The sequence below is a fragment of the Natator depressus genome, chromosome 9 (genome assembly GCF_965152275.1).
Source record: "Natator depressus isolate rNatDep1 chromosome 9, rNatDep2.hap1, whole genome shotgun sequence".
Lineage (NCBI taxonomy): Eukaryota > Metazoa > Chordata > Testudines > Cheloniidae > Natator > Natator depressus.
Window position 1 is genome coordinate 22,739,062 of NC_134242.1, and position 14,115 is coordinate 22,753,176.

Here is a 14,115-nt window from a genome sequence, read left to right on the forward strand (position 1 = left end):
AGTGCAGAGGAGCATGAAGTTGTGGCTGTTCTAAACAGCTGGAAGAGGCTTCATATGTCTCCCATTTCCCACTCTTTCCGTTTTCCAATTTTCCCCAAAATCAATAGGGGTATGGACATTGATGTGCAGAACATTTCCTGAAATTTTGGAATTGATCAGATTCAATGTTCAAAAGTTATGTTACGTAAACACAGACAGACAAACACTGGATGGGGGGGGCTTACTATAACATTCGTGGAATATTTACCCATATGTTACTAATATGGTGTCTCAACCTGAACCACTTTAATGAAAATTTTTTCCTGACAATTAGCTTTATGATGAGCTAGCCTATTCATGGTATGCTATAACACTTAAAATCCTTTGACAACTTTAGGATATATGGCTCACAGCCAAGAAAAGATCACCTCTGTTGTTCATTTTGAATACTGTGAAATTATTTAAAAATACATTCTCAGTGGGTGGGAAGAAAGAGGTTAACTTTTGACCAAATTTTCAAGAGGGTTCCTTCAATGAAATAGAGCATTATATATCTGTACTAACAATGAGATTTTTTTCTGTAGTCACCTTTAAAATAATATGAATAGGTCAGTGTGTTTGTCAGAATTTATTGGCATAAAAATAAATCAATAAATCAAAGTATAAGCCTTGTATTTAAATTAAACTCTACAATCCCACGTCTTTTCTTCATATTTCACTCTGCCTCTCAAATATATCATTTCTGACAGGTTTCACAGATCATGACATCAAAACCTATTCTCACTAATTCTTGCTTATAAAGAGTGGAAATATGCTCTTTTTCAGCCCTCCTTTACTTAATATAAATTTCTATTGGCGCTACACTGAAAGTGAAAATTTACAGTTAATCTCAAGCTAAAGGGCAAAAACACTGTTCAGTTTAAGTAGCAGAAAGTTTAATAAATTATTGCCTTGATAAACTCTAAATTTAAAGACAACTTGGAAAAGACCTTTCACATCTTCTGTATTTCAGTGTTAATGCATCTATGCCCATGGGATGGATTCATTTAATTTACGTTATTGTGAAAGACCATACTGTCTCTTCACAGCTGTAAAGAAATAGAGGACACCTTTATGTAATATACTCTTAACAAATGGTACCCATAGCACTTACTTTTTATGTACTTCAGTTTGTTTCAATGAACACATGTTCAATATTTGATTAGCAATACTATCATCGGTTCATATAGTAACATTTCTGCTTACCCCAAAAATAAACATAACTCAGGGGTTTTCAGACAAACAAGAATCACTTACCAAACTGATAATTCCATTTAGGAAAAGGTTGGGGAAGGTTGTAGAGGCTGATCTGATAAGTTGTAATTGCCCTCAGCAGCCACTGATTTACAGTCCTGCTCACTGACTTCACTGGTGTGGGCCCTTAATTGTTACATGTCATCATTCAACAATTTGGACTCAATCCCACCAGCAGCTGAAAGAAGTTTTTAAGAAACACAGCCAAGTAGTCAATGCCTCCTGATGTATGCAAAGCACAGTGTTATTGCCAGCCTGCTCCCCTACTCTTACACATGATCCAGTAAGGGGAAGTAATTAAGCCCCATGCTCAGCTGCCCTGCTGATGGCTAAATGTTAGTCTCACAACTGTTATCTGCAGTATCAAATCTTTTAAGTGAAAGTAAACACTTAGTCTATTATCTCCAAAGTATTTGGTGCTTTTGAATCCTTCCAAGTTCAGGGGCATATTTGCAAGTATTGCACATGTAAACCTGTCAGGATTGATGACAAAAGGTCCTGGATTCTGTGGAATGCTCCCTACCAGAACTCCTACTGACTTCAGTGAGAGTCCCATGTGTAGAATAGCTACAGGATCTGGTCCAAACTTATTTTCATTCCAGATTTGGAAGGGCTGCTTCCTGCTATCATTTTGCAAATAAAGTCCCTGCTGAATGAAGCCTGTGGGAGTTTTTGAGTGTCTACTGGTACCAGGATGGGTCTGTACATTAGGAGTAAACCACATAATGAATGTCGCTAACAATATTTACATGGGAATTTTCAATGATTTTTTCCCTTGTTTATACCAGCCACGCGTTCAGTAACATCAGCCAGCTTCTACGCAAGGATGATATAGTGAGGTTCTCTTGCTTATCAGGCTGCCTGAGTGGACTTGTAGACTCTGAAGTTTTATATTTGTTTTATTTTTGAGTGCAGTTATGTAACTAAAAAAAAAAAAATCTACATTTGTAAGCTGTGCTTTCATGATAAAGAGATTGCACTACAGTACTTGTATGAGGTGAACTGAAAAATACCATTTCTTTTATCATTTTTACAGTGCAAATATTTGTAATAAAAGTATAAAGGAAGCACTGTACTTTTTATTCTGTGTTTTAATTGAAAATGAATATTTACAAATGTAGAAAAACATCAAAATATTTAATAAATTTCAATTTGTATTCTATTGTTTACCTGTGCAATTAATTTTTTAAGTTAACTGCGATTAATCAACAGCTCTAATACCTTATTGAGCATGAAGTTCAGTACAGGCCTGAACACAATCTCCCGCTATGAAGCAACACTATTAACAAAATTGACAGTGAAACAGAAAGCAGTAGGAAAGACTGCTATTCATGCTAAAAGAGATCAAACCATTCTCAGGAGTTCTTTGGTATCATTCATTGTCCCTTAGCTGGGTATTTTTAGTGAAGTAGAATAGACAGTAAATAGTAAATGAGAAGTTAGAAAATATTTTATATGCAACATGATTAATAGCAAGTATTGTATTTTACATACATCTTTCTGCTTTATTGAAGTGAGTCAGTTGTAATTATTTCTGGAGCCGTCTAACATTCAAGCCAGTGTCCTGGGCCTGGAAATTACAGTCAGAACCTATTTAAATTTTCACACCACTAAAATACTAATTGACAAAACAAGCTCAGAAGCAGCTAGAAGAAGTTTGGTTGGTTTATTGTCCCCCCCTGCTTTTCTTTGCATCAGAAGAATTAAAAACCCACAGCTGTTGAATATTATTGGTGCTAATATTGAGACTTCAGGACCACACTTCTGATAACATGTAAAAAAAATTACACTGTTTAAGTGCATGGAGCCTTTATCCATTGCAGCAACTACAGCTTTAGAAAATGTAACTGTTGTTATAGATTCCAGTAAGAATTCTGTCATTAATGCAGAAAAACTATTTTCTGTATATTAATGGGCCATCAGTGACATCCAGTGGCTGGTAAGTCATAGAACACATTGGTATACACTAGAATAACCTGCCTCTCTGAGATCTTCCATTATAATTAAATCTGCTAGTCTAGAACCAGACTCAGTCTCAATTGCCTTATGAAATGGGCAAACTCCATCTGTTATATCATATGTCTAATTACTGGTCTGTTTATATTTTATGTTAGGGATAGTAGCAGGGGAATTCTTTATCATTCAAAATTATGTCTCAGGGGATAGAATATTGGAAGTGATCAGAGGAAAATGTTGGCCTGAGAAATGAAAGTTGAGGTTGTAAACACATTTTGTCACTTAGATTAAAGAAGACAAGTTAGAGAAGACTCAGTACATATCTCAAAAGCTGAAAAGTAAATTACTGATTTCCAATACTCTATTCATTGTGCTACCATCTCCTTATTACGGTGTTGAGTGGAACAAAGTAACAATGCCAGTCTTAAAGCAAATATTGTAACATCTTTATTGGCAAGTTATCATTATTTTGGTATCTAAAAATTATCAACCAAAGACACATTTATATGATTACACATGGTTGCACCTATTATGTACTAGCTACTTTCTAGCCATTCAAGAGAGCAGTCCCTACCTTGAGGATTTACAGTCTAAGGACAGTCAAACAAGCAGAGAGAAGTTAGGGGAAAAGGAGCAACAAAGAGGGACTTCTTATTTAAGTTGGCTAAGTTTGCTGTGGGCAGATGGCAGAAGTGATTCATTAAGAGGGATTTGAATATGTACAGGATGGCGCTTTGCAGATGAGCTCAGGGAGGTCAATAATGATGCATAGAATAGTGCTCAGAGGAGACAGAGTGAGAAGCTGACAAATAGGCAAAAGAGGGCACGAATAGAACACTAGCAGAGTGGAAGGCATACAGGGGCAACTTGAAGCTCAATAAGGAAGTAGAAGTAAGAAGGGGCAGAGTTATATAGAATTTTGAAGGTGGTGACAAGAAACTTAAATTTGATACTATAGCAGATGAGGATCTAGTAGAGGGATTCAAAGGGGGGAGCAACATGATCACATGAATGGGAAAGGAAGATGCCTTGGTGGCTATAATTTGAACAGAGTGGAAGGGGACAATGTGTTTGTCTGGGACGTCAGGGAGATAGAGTATTATTGTTTGTATTGTGGTAGCACTTCTGAGTCCAGTCCTGGAGAAGGACTCCATTGTGCTATTAGCTGTACAAACACACAACTAAAAGATGTTGCCATTGTGACAGTAATTGCTTACACGGTTTTGATAATGGTTATACCCCAAAATGATTGTGTTCCTTGTGTAAACACAGAGCTTAGATAACAGACTAGGTAAGATTTTTAATGACAGAATAAAATCTAAGGACCCTAACCCTAAGGTTCCTACTCTACATTTGATAAAAGGATTGTATGGCTCAGCTGGCAATGACAAGAAAATGGATCTGTAGATGTTTTGCCAATATCTATGATAAAACCCACACACACTGAAATCATATAAAATGGTTGCACAAAACTTTCAAGTGAAAGTGCTGCATTTAGCACAGCTCTAATACAAATACCTGCAGAGTTTAAATGTGTCCCTTTGCTGAGCCCTGTGGAGTGCCAGGACCTCTATGGAACATTCAGCCCCCCAAAACCAACATCCCAGACTTACAGAATTAGTGTATATCACATATAGTGTCCATTGTGCACACTCGCAACAAACCATACCGTTCATGCATTGAAACACAACTACCACTGCCAGGAGAAGGATAATTTTGGCCTTGCTGATCAGTACTGGAAACTGAATGAGCTTTATCCTAAACTTTTGAGGAACTAAAAGATAATATGTCATTTTTATCATCTCTCTGCTTTGGATCAGTTTCAAATAATGAGGATGGTATGCATGTTTCCTGGATCATTGGAATTTTTGCTGTTTTATGATATTCCACAGCTAATGCTAAATTGGGTCTAAAACATTATAGGTTTTCTTAATTTTCCTAATTAATCTTGAATATTTTCAAAGAAGAGTGATCATGAAGAAACTGGAAAGTAGGAATAAGTCTCTTTCCGACCTTTTGGTATCAGAACAATTGTATCCTAACATATATTTCCAAACCATAATGAAACCCTATCCATCCCTCAGCTCTTTGGATCTATTTCTACATTAGTAACCACTTCCACCTGTGGCTATCAATCAGCACGGTTTTCTTTCTATGTCAAGCTGTTGTTATGGTTAGGCTGAAAATTTGCCTCCTATTTCAAATAAACTACCTATAATACTAAACCAAACACAAATCAGAAATTGCAAACAGCACTCTATGCAAAATCTGTGCTTCCCCCGTAACAGTTCCATTGTAATGTATTGCAGCAGGGCACAGTCACCAGATATCAACACCACCTGGGTGGACTCCAGTCCCGAGTATGCCTTCAGCATAGTTAGCTGTGTAAAGAATTCCCATCTCTACAGAAAGAAAAGGACTCCTCTTGCCCTCAGAAGAGTTTTGTGACTAGCACTGTAGCGGACTATACTACATGGACTCTGAGAAGCAGAGGTGCTTGTAAGTAGATCCTCAACTCATGCGCAAGGTCCAAAAAGAAGCCCCTTTCTTCAATGTTTGCTTGTTGTTTCAATGTCTAGATTTGTTGCAAGTTTTATTTAATTGTCTTGACCAAATACTAGTAGTGTCTGCATGTGTCTTGCAAGCTTATTCTGCAGCAGTTGCTGCTTACTTTGAACTCAAGTAATAAAGAGAATATGCATCATTTCCATAGCTTCTTACATATTCTGGGCACTTTACAAACCGTAATGAAGACTCCGAGGCGGTTCTGAGAGGGCAAGAGACAAGGATAGCAATTGTGATTGTGTACGCTTGTTTCTGTTTCGGGCAGGGGAAGGACGTGGTTTTAAAGCCACAGCAAAGCAGTGACTGGTGACTGAGGCTGCATCCACCAGGAAGATGCGGAACAAAACAGTGAATTATGCATCGGAAGAAGTCCTGTGCCCCCTAGAAGAGAGCTATAAGCACATCTTACTCCCCTTTGCATACAGCATTGTATTTGTGCTGGGGCTTCTCCTAAATGGTGCTATGCTGTGGCTGTGCTGCTGCCACACCAAGGAATGGACGTGCACCACTATCTACCTGGTGAACCTGGCTGTGGCTGATCTGCTCTACATCTTCTCTCTGCCCCTGCTCATCATCAATTATGCCATGGAGAACATCTGGCTCTTTGGAGAGCTGCTCTGCAAAATGGTACGTTTCTTGTTTTACAACAATCTGTATGGCAGCATCTTGCTGCTGACTTGCATAAGTGTCCACCGCTTTCTGGGGATTTGCTACCCCATCCGGTCACTGGCTTATAAGACCAGAAGACTAGCTGTCATTGGCACTGCTATATCCTGGATACTGGTACTCCTTCAACTCTTGCCCAGCTTGATCTATGCTCGCACTGGCTTCATCAATAACCGTACGGTCTGCTATGATCTGACTAGCCCTGATAATTTCAGCAACTACTACCTCTATGGTATGGTTCTAACCATGTCTGGTTTCCTCTGTCCTTTTCTTATCATCTTAATCTGCTACTGTTTCATCATCAGAAGCTTGATTCAAAGCACTGGTAACACCAGCCTCACAAGCAGCGCTGCCCGGGCTAAATCAGTCCGGACCATCCTGCTAGTTTGTGGGCTTTTTGCAGTTTGCTTAGTTCCTTTCCATATCACTTGTACCATCTACCTTTACGTCCGGGTCCATTGGAAAGCTGACTGCCATCTCTTTCAAGGAGCTACCCTATTTTACAAGATTTGGTGGCCGCTGGTGGGCCTTAACAGTTGCTTTTCCCCACTCTTGTATTTTCTTTCTGGCCAAACCAACACAGTCAGACAGATTCTGGAACGGAGGCTGCATAAAGTGGATCCCCTTCCTAGGCCTACAGTGAAGGGTAAGGAGTCAGTGGCACCCAGGGGGACTCCTCCCCTTACTGTGGAATGAAGCCTGAGGAAAGTGATTGTAGCCAGACAGCCAGCCCACCCCCCCCCCCCTCAGACCAGCATGGCTGGGAACACGAGGGAACCAAAACAACAGGGCACTTAACATAAATTCCAGCACAGCCTTTGAAGCTGAGAGAAGCACAGGTGTGCTGCTACAATGTGCCTCTGGGAACATATACAACGATTAGGCTCACAGCAGACAGAGAAGCTGTGACAGACATGGCTCTTAGCCCCTACTAAATAGCGTGATGCACACACCCCAACATCCTAGGTGGGAAAATATTTACCCTAATAAAAGGAATGTCCAGTAGTCGAAACTTATTGTTTCCCTCCCTTGCAAGTGTAAACTATTCTTGCGAGAGCTGGCGTCGCCCAGACAGACCAGCCCCAATTTGGCATAAGAAAGGAGAAAGAGAATAAAGGAGCACAGAGGTATAAGTATGGGACCTACAGCACCATGATTTTTGAGTGCTTTTCACTATCTATCTGCTGGTCAGATAAGTGACAGCCTCCCAAGGCTTCTGCAGCTAAGAGGGTCCCTAAGCCTTGTCCCTTATTCGTCTTTCCGCGGAATTGAGTGACCGATCCTGGCTTGGCACCGCTGGAATCAAGAGATGCAAGGACGGTAAGAAGCACCCACACCTGATCTCCTATCTTTAGTGTACACATATTTTGAAATAGAGCTCTATACTTTGTTTTCTTTCTTTGGGATTGTGGCTTCAGTTTTGTAACTTGTTTGTGTGTGTAACATCTCTACATTTAAATAAGTAGGCACTAGCAATTTTGTAACCACATGATTAGAATCTAGTTTAATAAATTTTGGTAACCATTTGTGCATAAGCCTGACTTGTTTCTCTGGTTTACTGTAAAGCAGCCAACACAATTAAAGAACCTCAGCCGTTTTGGCTATAAAGCCTGGCCATTAGGTGAGAGTACTAAGAGCCTAGCGTTGAGTTGTGCCGCCTCCACGGGGCAAACTCTTGGGGCGCCTGTCAGTCAATCCTGACTGCCCACTGCGAAGGAGCTCTGAGCTCTAGCAGTTAAAGTCACGGGTGTGGAGAGGCTCTTAGTGCTGCCATTGGGGCACCTGTCAGTCAGTGTTGACTGCCCACTGCGAAGGAGCTCTGAGCTCTAGCAGTTAAAGTCACGGGTGTTTAGGACCTTGGGGCATCCGTCAGCCTAGCCCGGGCTGCCCGCCGAAGGGACAGTACGTCCTAGCGGTTAAAGTCACGGATGGTATAAAACGGGCATAGCTGGCACCTCACCAAACATCCTTGGCCATCGGCTAACAGAGATCTCTGAGAACTTCCCTTCATGGCAGATTTACTCCAATGAAGAGAGACTGTAGCAGTTAAAATTATTGCATGCATGCCTTTCAGAGGAGTTGTAAAAAACTCACCTGCACCGATAAAAGAGATACCGTATAATGGCAATTCCCCTAATGCTGAGACAAGCTTTGGTAAAGAGAGGCTAGGAGTGAAGACTAAATATTTTACGAAGGACCAGAAGGCAAGTTGTTAGCATTTCATGTCAAGCAACAGCAGCAGCAGTTGAGAAATAAAACTAAACTGCACCTCCTCCAAAAAGAAACAAACCCCAGCTCCCCACTACTCACTATTCTTTTCTCAATGGAAAGGGAAACTATACACACATATGGAGAGGAATAAGTATAGCTGAGAAAGACTCACATTGAAGTCGAGAGGTGGTAGAGCTTCCAGTCATTTGTCACGTAGCAGTTCATATAATTTTAAAGCTTCTTAATATACACTACATTTCCAAAGCCATTTTCAGGAATTCCCGTTGCTGTTTCAGTGACTGGACCTACTACTACAGAGTGAGAACGGCCATCTTTTCAGAGAAGATTCTGGCTAATCTAGTAGATTTTCATTATTTAACATTTTAATTTTTTCAATGTTCTTTCATTAGAATCTTGATACACAAGAGTTTTGAGATGAAAAGCACTATAGGATAGTTAAGCACCAGAACAGATTATGTAGGGAGGCTGTGGAAACTGTCACTGGAATTTTTAAGAACAGCTCAGATAAACAGCGGTCAGGGATGATCTAATTATACTTGGATCCTGCTTCAGCACATTGGGGGTGAGGGGGAGAAGAGTAGATGACCTCTTGAGGTCCCTTCCAGCCCTACATTACTACAGTTCTGTAAGAGCAATTGTTTGCCTTGAAAAAAAAAATTCCAGCAGCCACTGGAGTGCTACTGACTTAAAAAAAAGTCACATAGTTGGATGAATAGGCAGTGGTTCTCAACAAGGGGTATGCATACCCTCTGGAGGTACACAGAGGTTTTCCAAGGGGTACATCAAGTCATTTAGATATTTGCCTAGTTTTACAACAGGCTACATAAAAAACCTAGTGCCGTCAGTACAAACTAAAATTTAATACAGACAAAAATGAGAAAGCAAGCAATTTTTCAGTAACCATATACTGCGATACTTTTAAATTTTTGTCTGATTTTGTAAACAAGTAGTTTTTAGGTGAGGTGAAACTTGGTGTACACAAGACAAATCAGACTCCTGAAAGGGCTACAGTAGTCTGGAAAATGTTGAGACTCACTGCTCTATAGAGCACCATGGATTTGATTATATTAGGCCAAAAATCTGGCCAATGTCTCGGCCAGAGATTGTTGATCTATTTCCAGTTGGATATTGTCCCTGAAAAGTTGTCTCTAAAAAGAGAAAATTACAGATATGAACACATTTTATATATTGAAGTTGCTTATAATTGCAGGTTAGTGACATACACTGTACAGCACATGCAGCAATTAAAGTCTTGTTTCCAAACTCTTCAATGCCCCATTGCAAAGACAGCTCTAGGCAATAACCAAGTCACCAAAAAAAGCTTGAAGCTTGGCTAAAAGTTAGATTGTGAGCTCTCTGGGACAGTGATATTTTATTCATTTGGACAGTGCCTGGTATGATGAAACCCTTATAGGGATCCTTAGCGGGAAATAAAAACAGTGATAAGCTTGTACAGTGCCCTCAGCCCAACATCCTGTTTGTCCATCACAGATGGGAGAGAAACCAAATAGGCATATTGCAGTAAGATTTCATTAGCCAGTAGCACCCATAACATATGACATTCCATATCTCATGACAGACTTTTCATCCCACAACAGATACAACTCCTAATTGTATGTTTGACTCAAAACAGCACATCCAGTACGGAACAGAAAGTGTCCCACCAGACAGAGAACAACAGTTACGCAAGGCTATCATCAGTTTGAATTTTAACATTATTTGTAGTTTCCCCTAGTTTAGACTTAAGTAATTTTTAAAAATAAGACACCTATTCACCTGACCCAATGTTAAAAGAGAATAATACGGCCAGCAGAACTGAAACAAACATTTAATTTGAGCAAGTTATTCAACCAGTGAGTCAACTACTAAAAAAAGCTCCTTTCCATATCCTCTTCTCTATCAACACCGCTCCCCCAACATTTACCAAAACACCTATCCAATAAACAGCTTTTGAAGTGTGCCTACTTGGAGAAGAACTCTCTGGGGGAATTGTATGCATTCTTACATTCCTCATGGAATTGGAAGTGAAGATCAAGGGGTTCCTGTAATTAGGAGACCAACTACATTAGACTATTAGTGTCTGGATTGAGCTATTGAATAAGTAAATACTTAAAGATGTTACTATTTCTTTTTCTCCAGTGTTTAGGAACTGAATGACTCAGGATCAGGAATGGGATATGGATAGGGTGACCAGATGTCCCAATTTTATAGGGACAGTCCCGATATTTGGGGCTTTTTCTTATATAGGCACTAATTACCCCCCACCCCAGTCCCAATTTTTCACATTTGCCATCTGGTCACCCTGGATATAGAGCCTTTAATCTCCAATATGTTTGTTCAAATTGAGACCAGGTTGGAAGCTGCCTGGAGTTACCACTATCTGACAGCCATTTAGTGGTTCAAGTGAGTTGGTCTCAGTCCAGCTCCTGGTAGATGGTGTCGCTACCAAACAAAATCACCACTCTTGGCATTTTCCATAGAGGCCAATGATTGAAGGGGCCTGGCAGTTGAAATAGATTCTTACTGCTAGAGGCACATTTCAAGGCTAAAGTACAGGGTTAAATGTAAACAAGTCTTCACTGTTTTTCCTATTGTGAATAAAGACTTCTAATTCTCAGCGAATGGCAAGCATTTTCAGTAGCACTCTCTTTACCCTCACACAGCACTATCCTTACTGACCAATGTTTATATATAATTGCTGGCAGACTCTTCTACCTGGAGAGCACCACAAAGTCTGAAACACTCGAGAAAAATACAAGATAAGGGCAGATTAGCCTGCCAGGCTGAGGTTTGATTTCCCAACTTTCCCAGGGAGCCAGCAACTCATTATTTGAATGTTTGAAATGGTTTTCATATTTTAGAAATATACTGTGTTTAAATATTGACAGAATATTAGTCTAATCGTGTCGGACATTCATTTTTAAAATGTTGTTTACACGATACACTATATAAAATATTCAGTAAAGCCTGGGATTGGCTTTGTCATGCATTGACACTCTTATCCCATCCAATGGAGTACAGCATATAGTCTCAGTTGGATTATGGTTAGTAATATTACCAAAGTTTAGAGATGAGCACAGAGAGAACTGGAATTCAGCAAATCTGAAAATTCCTCCCAACTTGGCACACAAGTTTGCTTACACATCTGTAACATAGGGAGTAGTATTCCGCTATCTCCTAGTGGTGAAGACACTTAATTTGTAAATATTTGTAAACTACTTAGAAATAAGATAAGAGGCTATGGCAATATTCTCACCCCTATCTGTATCTAATGATAAAAGCAACTGAGGAAGAAAGGACAACAGAACATCCCACAGTGGGAAGTAGGGCCCCCCCTTTTATCAAAAAAGGAAGGAAGAGTTGCACCTAGAAAAATCAGGTGGGACAGCAGGAGTAATAGGGAAGAGCTGCACAATCTGACCTGTCCTAAGAAGAAGAAAAGAAGTAGGAGAGGAGACTTTTATAACACTTATATTAGAAATTGTGGCTCACCAGTTATTTTGTTTGAATTAAACTTGCATTATGCAATAGCAACAAAGACTGTTTGGGGAAATAGTAAAGAACATTGTAAAACGTGCATCTAGTAAGTTATTTCTTTCCCATGTTAGCTCTTCTATACAGCCTTGCATAGGCATTGTAAATGAGTGTGCCTCTTCACTGATAATACCTCTTCTAGTGCAGCACTGCAGCTCTGAGGGAAGTCCAGGTACTAAAAAGCCTTAGTACACGTAAAAAATTTCTGTGAACAGTTACATGCCACCAGCATAGCCTTTGTTCTTAAGAGAACAAAATCTAAAGCAAATATGTACAACTGTTTTCATTTATACAGAACCTTTCAGCTCTAGTTCAAACAGGAAGTAACTCAGGAAAGTCCTCTGGCTGGTTTATAGAGGAGGTTAGACTAGATGATCACAACAGGCTCCTGACCCCCCGCCCCCAACGAAAAGAAACAAATCATTCCAAGGAATTTTAAACTATATAGATACAAATGCCGCCAAAGTACACCCCAACAGCACTTGAAGGATCACTACAGTCAGCACAGTGGCAAAGGGCCATAGCCCATTCATTTGTTGCAGCTGCTGGACTATGCCCACCTTGAGAGAGGGAATATGAAAGCCTTTGCTGACAAAGACATCAAATTGTAACTGGAACAAGCACATACGAAAGGTTGAAGCACTCGTGCTCCGGCCAGCATGTGAGGTGTGTTGTGATAATTGGTCCTACAAAATTAGCCTAATTGTGAACTCAGCTGTAAAAAGTGAGTGAATGTGAATGAGATGTCACAATAACCTATAACAAATGTTCATGGGACAAGACTCAAAAAAGATGGAAAGACTGAATTAGTCCAAATGAAAAGGTCTACGGATATAATTTCAAGGACTGTGTTAAGATCATGCCTTGTAAACAAGGAAGGCCTAATTGTTGGACAAAAAATGTGAGTAGTTTGTGATGGGCTGCATAGCTTGTCTTTCTGGGGTCCTCAAAGAGACTTTGGAGGGAGAAAGCAGGGTACTGCTACACTGGCTGACTGAAAAACAGGGAAGGAGTAAGCTTCACCATCATGGCTGTTACCACCACCACCACCTTTCTCCATCCTGATCCTGAGAGAGATCCCGCCCAGGCCAGAGGGACCCAGGTGACATCACCACCTCCACCAGCTCAATCCTGAACACCAACTGGGATGTCAGACTGGCACACGCCACCCACTGTCCTCTTCCTTCCCCAGTTTATTTCTTCTTTGCAATCCCTCTTATGAGTTTGGCTTAGCCATCCTAGTCTGCAACACTGCTGTAAGCCTTTGACCAGAAGTGCAGCAAAGTGCAATGCCCTAGAGTCACATAGAATGTCTCTGGTCTCAAAGTGGCTGGTAAGATTGAGTGCTGTGCCTACATTTTTCAGCATTGAGGTTACAAGTGAGAGTGATATCAGAGACAAACTGCATTCACTCTAAAAGAAAAGGAGTACTTGTGGCACCTTAGAGACTAACCAATTTATTTGAGCATAAGCTTTCGTGAGCTATAGCTCACTTCATCGGATGCATTCAGTGGTGAAATGAGATGTAGCTCACGAAAGCTTATGCTCAAATAAATTGGTTAGTCTCTAAGGTGCCACAAGTACTCCTTTTCTTTTTGCGAATACAGACTAACACGGCTGTTACTCTGAAACCTGCATTCACTCTCTCTGCTGTTTTCTTTCCCTCTTTTGTACAACCTGTTTTGTCTTCTAGGAACTGGGAGCGGACTTTAACAGTTCCAGCCTCTCTCAACTGACTTTACTTTTTCAACAAAAAGGATAGTTACTACCATTTAAGAGACTGTCAAACAAGGATTTTTTTCTCTTAAAAAAAACAAAAAACACACACACACACCCCTCTCCACCTGAAGGGAACAAGAGATATTAAAATGAAACTTATTTTAAAGGTCT

The 14,115-nt window shown here is 40.2% G+C and overlaps 1 protein-coding gene across 1 annotated transcript; it reads left to right on the forward strand.

The window, feature by feature from the left end:
* Window positions 1-6,102: 6,102 nt before the first annotated feature.
* On the forward strand, window positions 6,103-7,155 carry LOC141993695 (P2Y purinoceptor 3-like; the record flags this gene model as incomplete). The annotated part of the gene is made up of 1 exon (XM_074963242.1): window positions 6,103-7,155. A coding segment is annotated over one exon (1,053 nt), but the record flags the coding sequence as incomplete, so codon positions are not given.
* Between the last annotated feature and the right edge of the window lie 6,960 nt (window positions 7,156-14,115).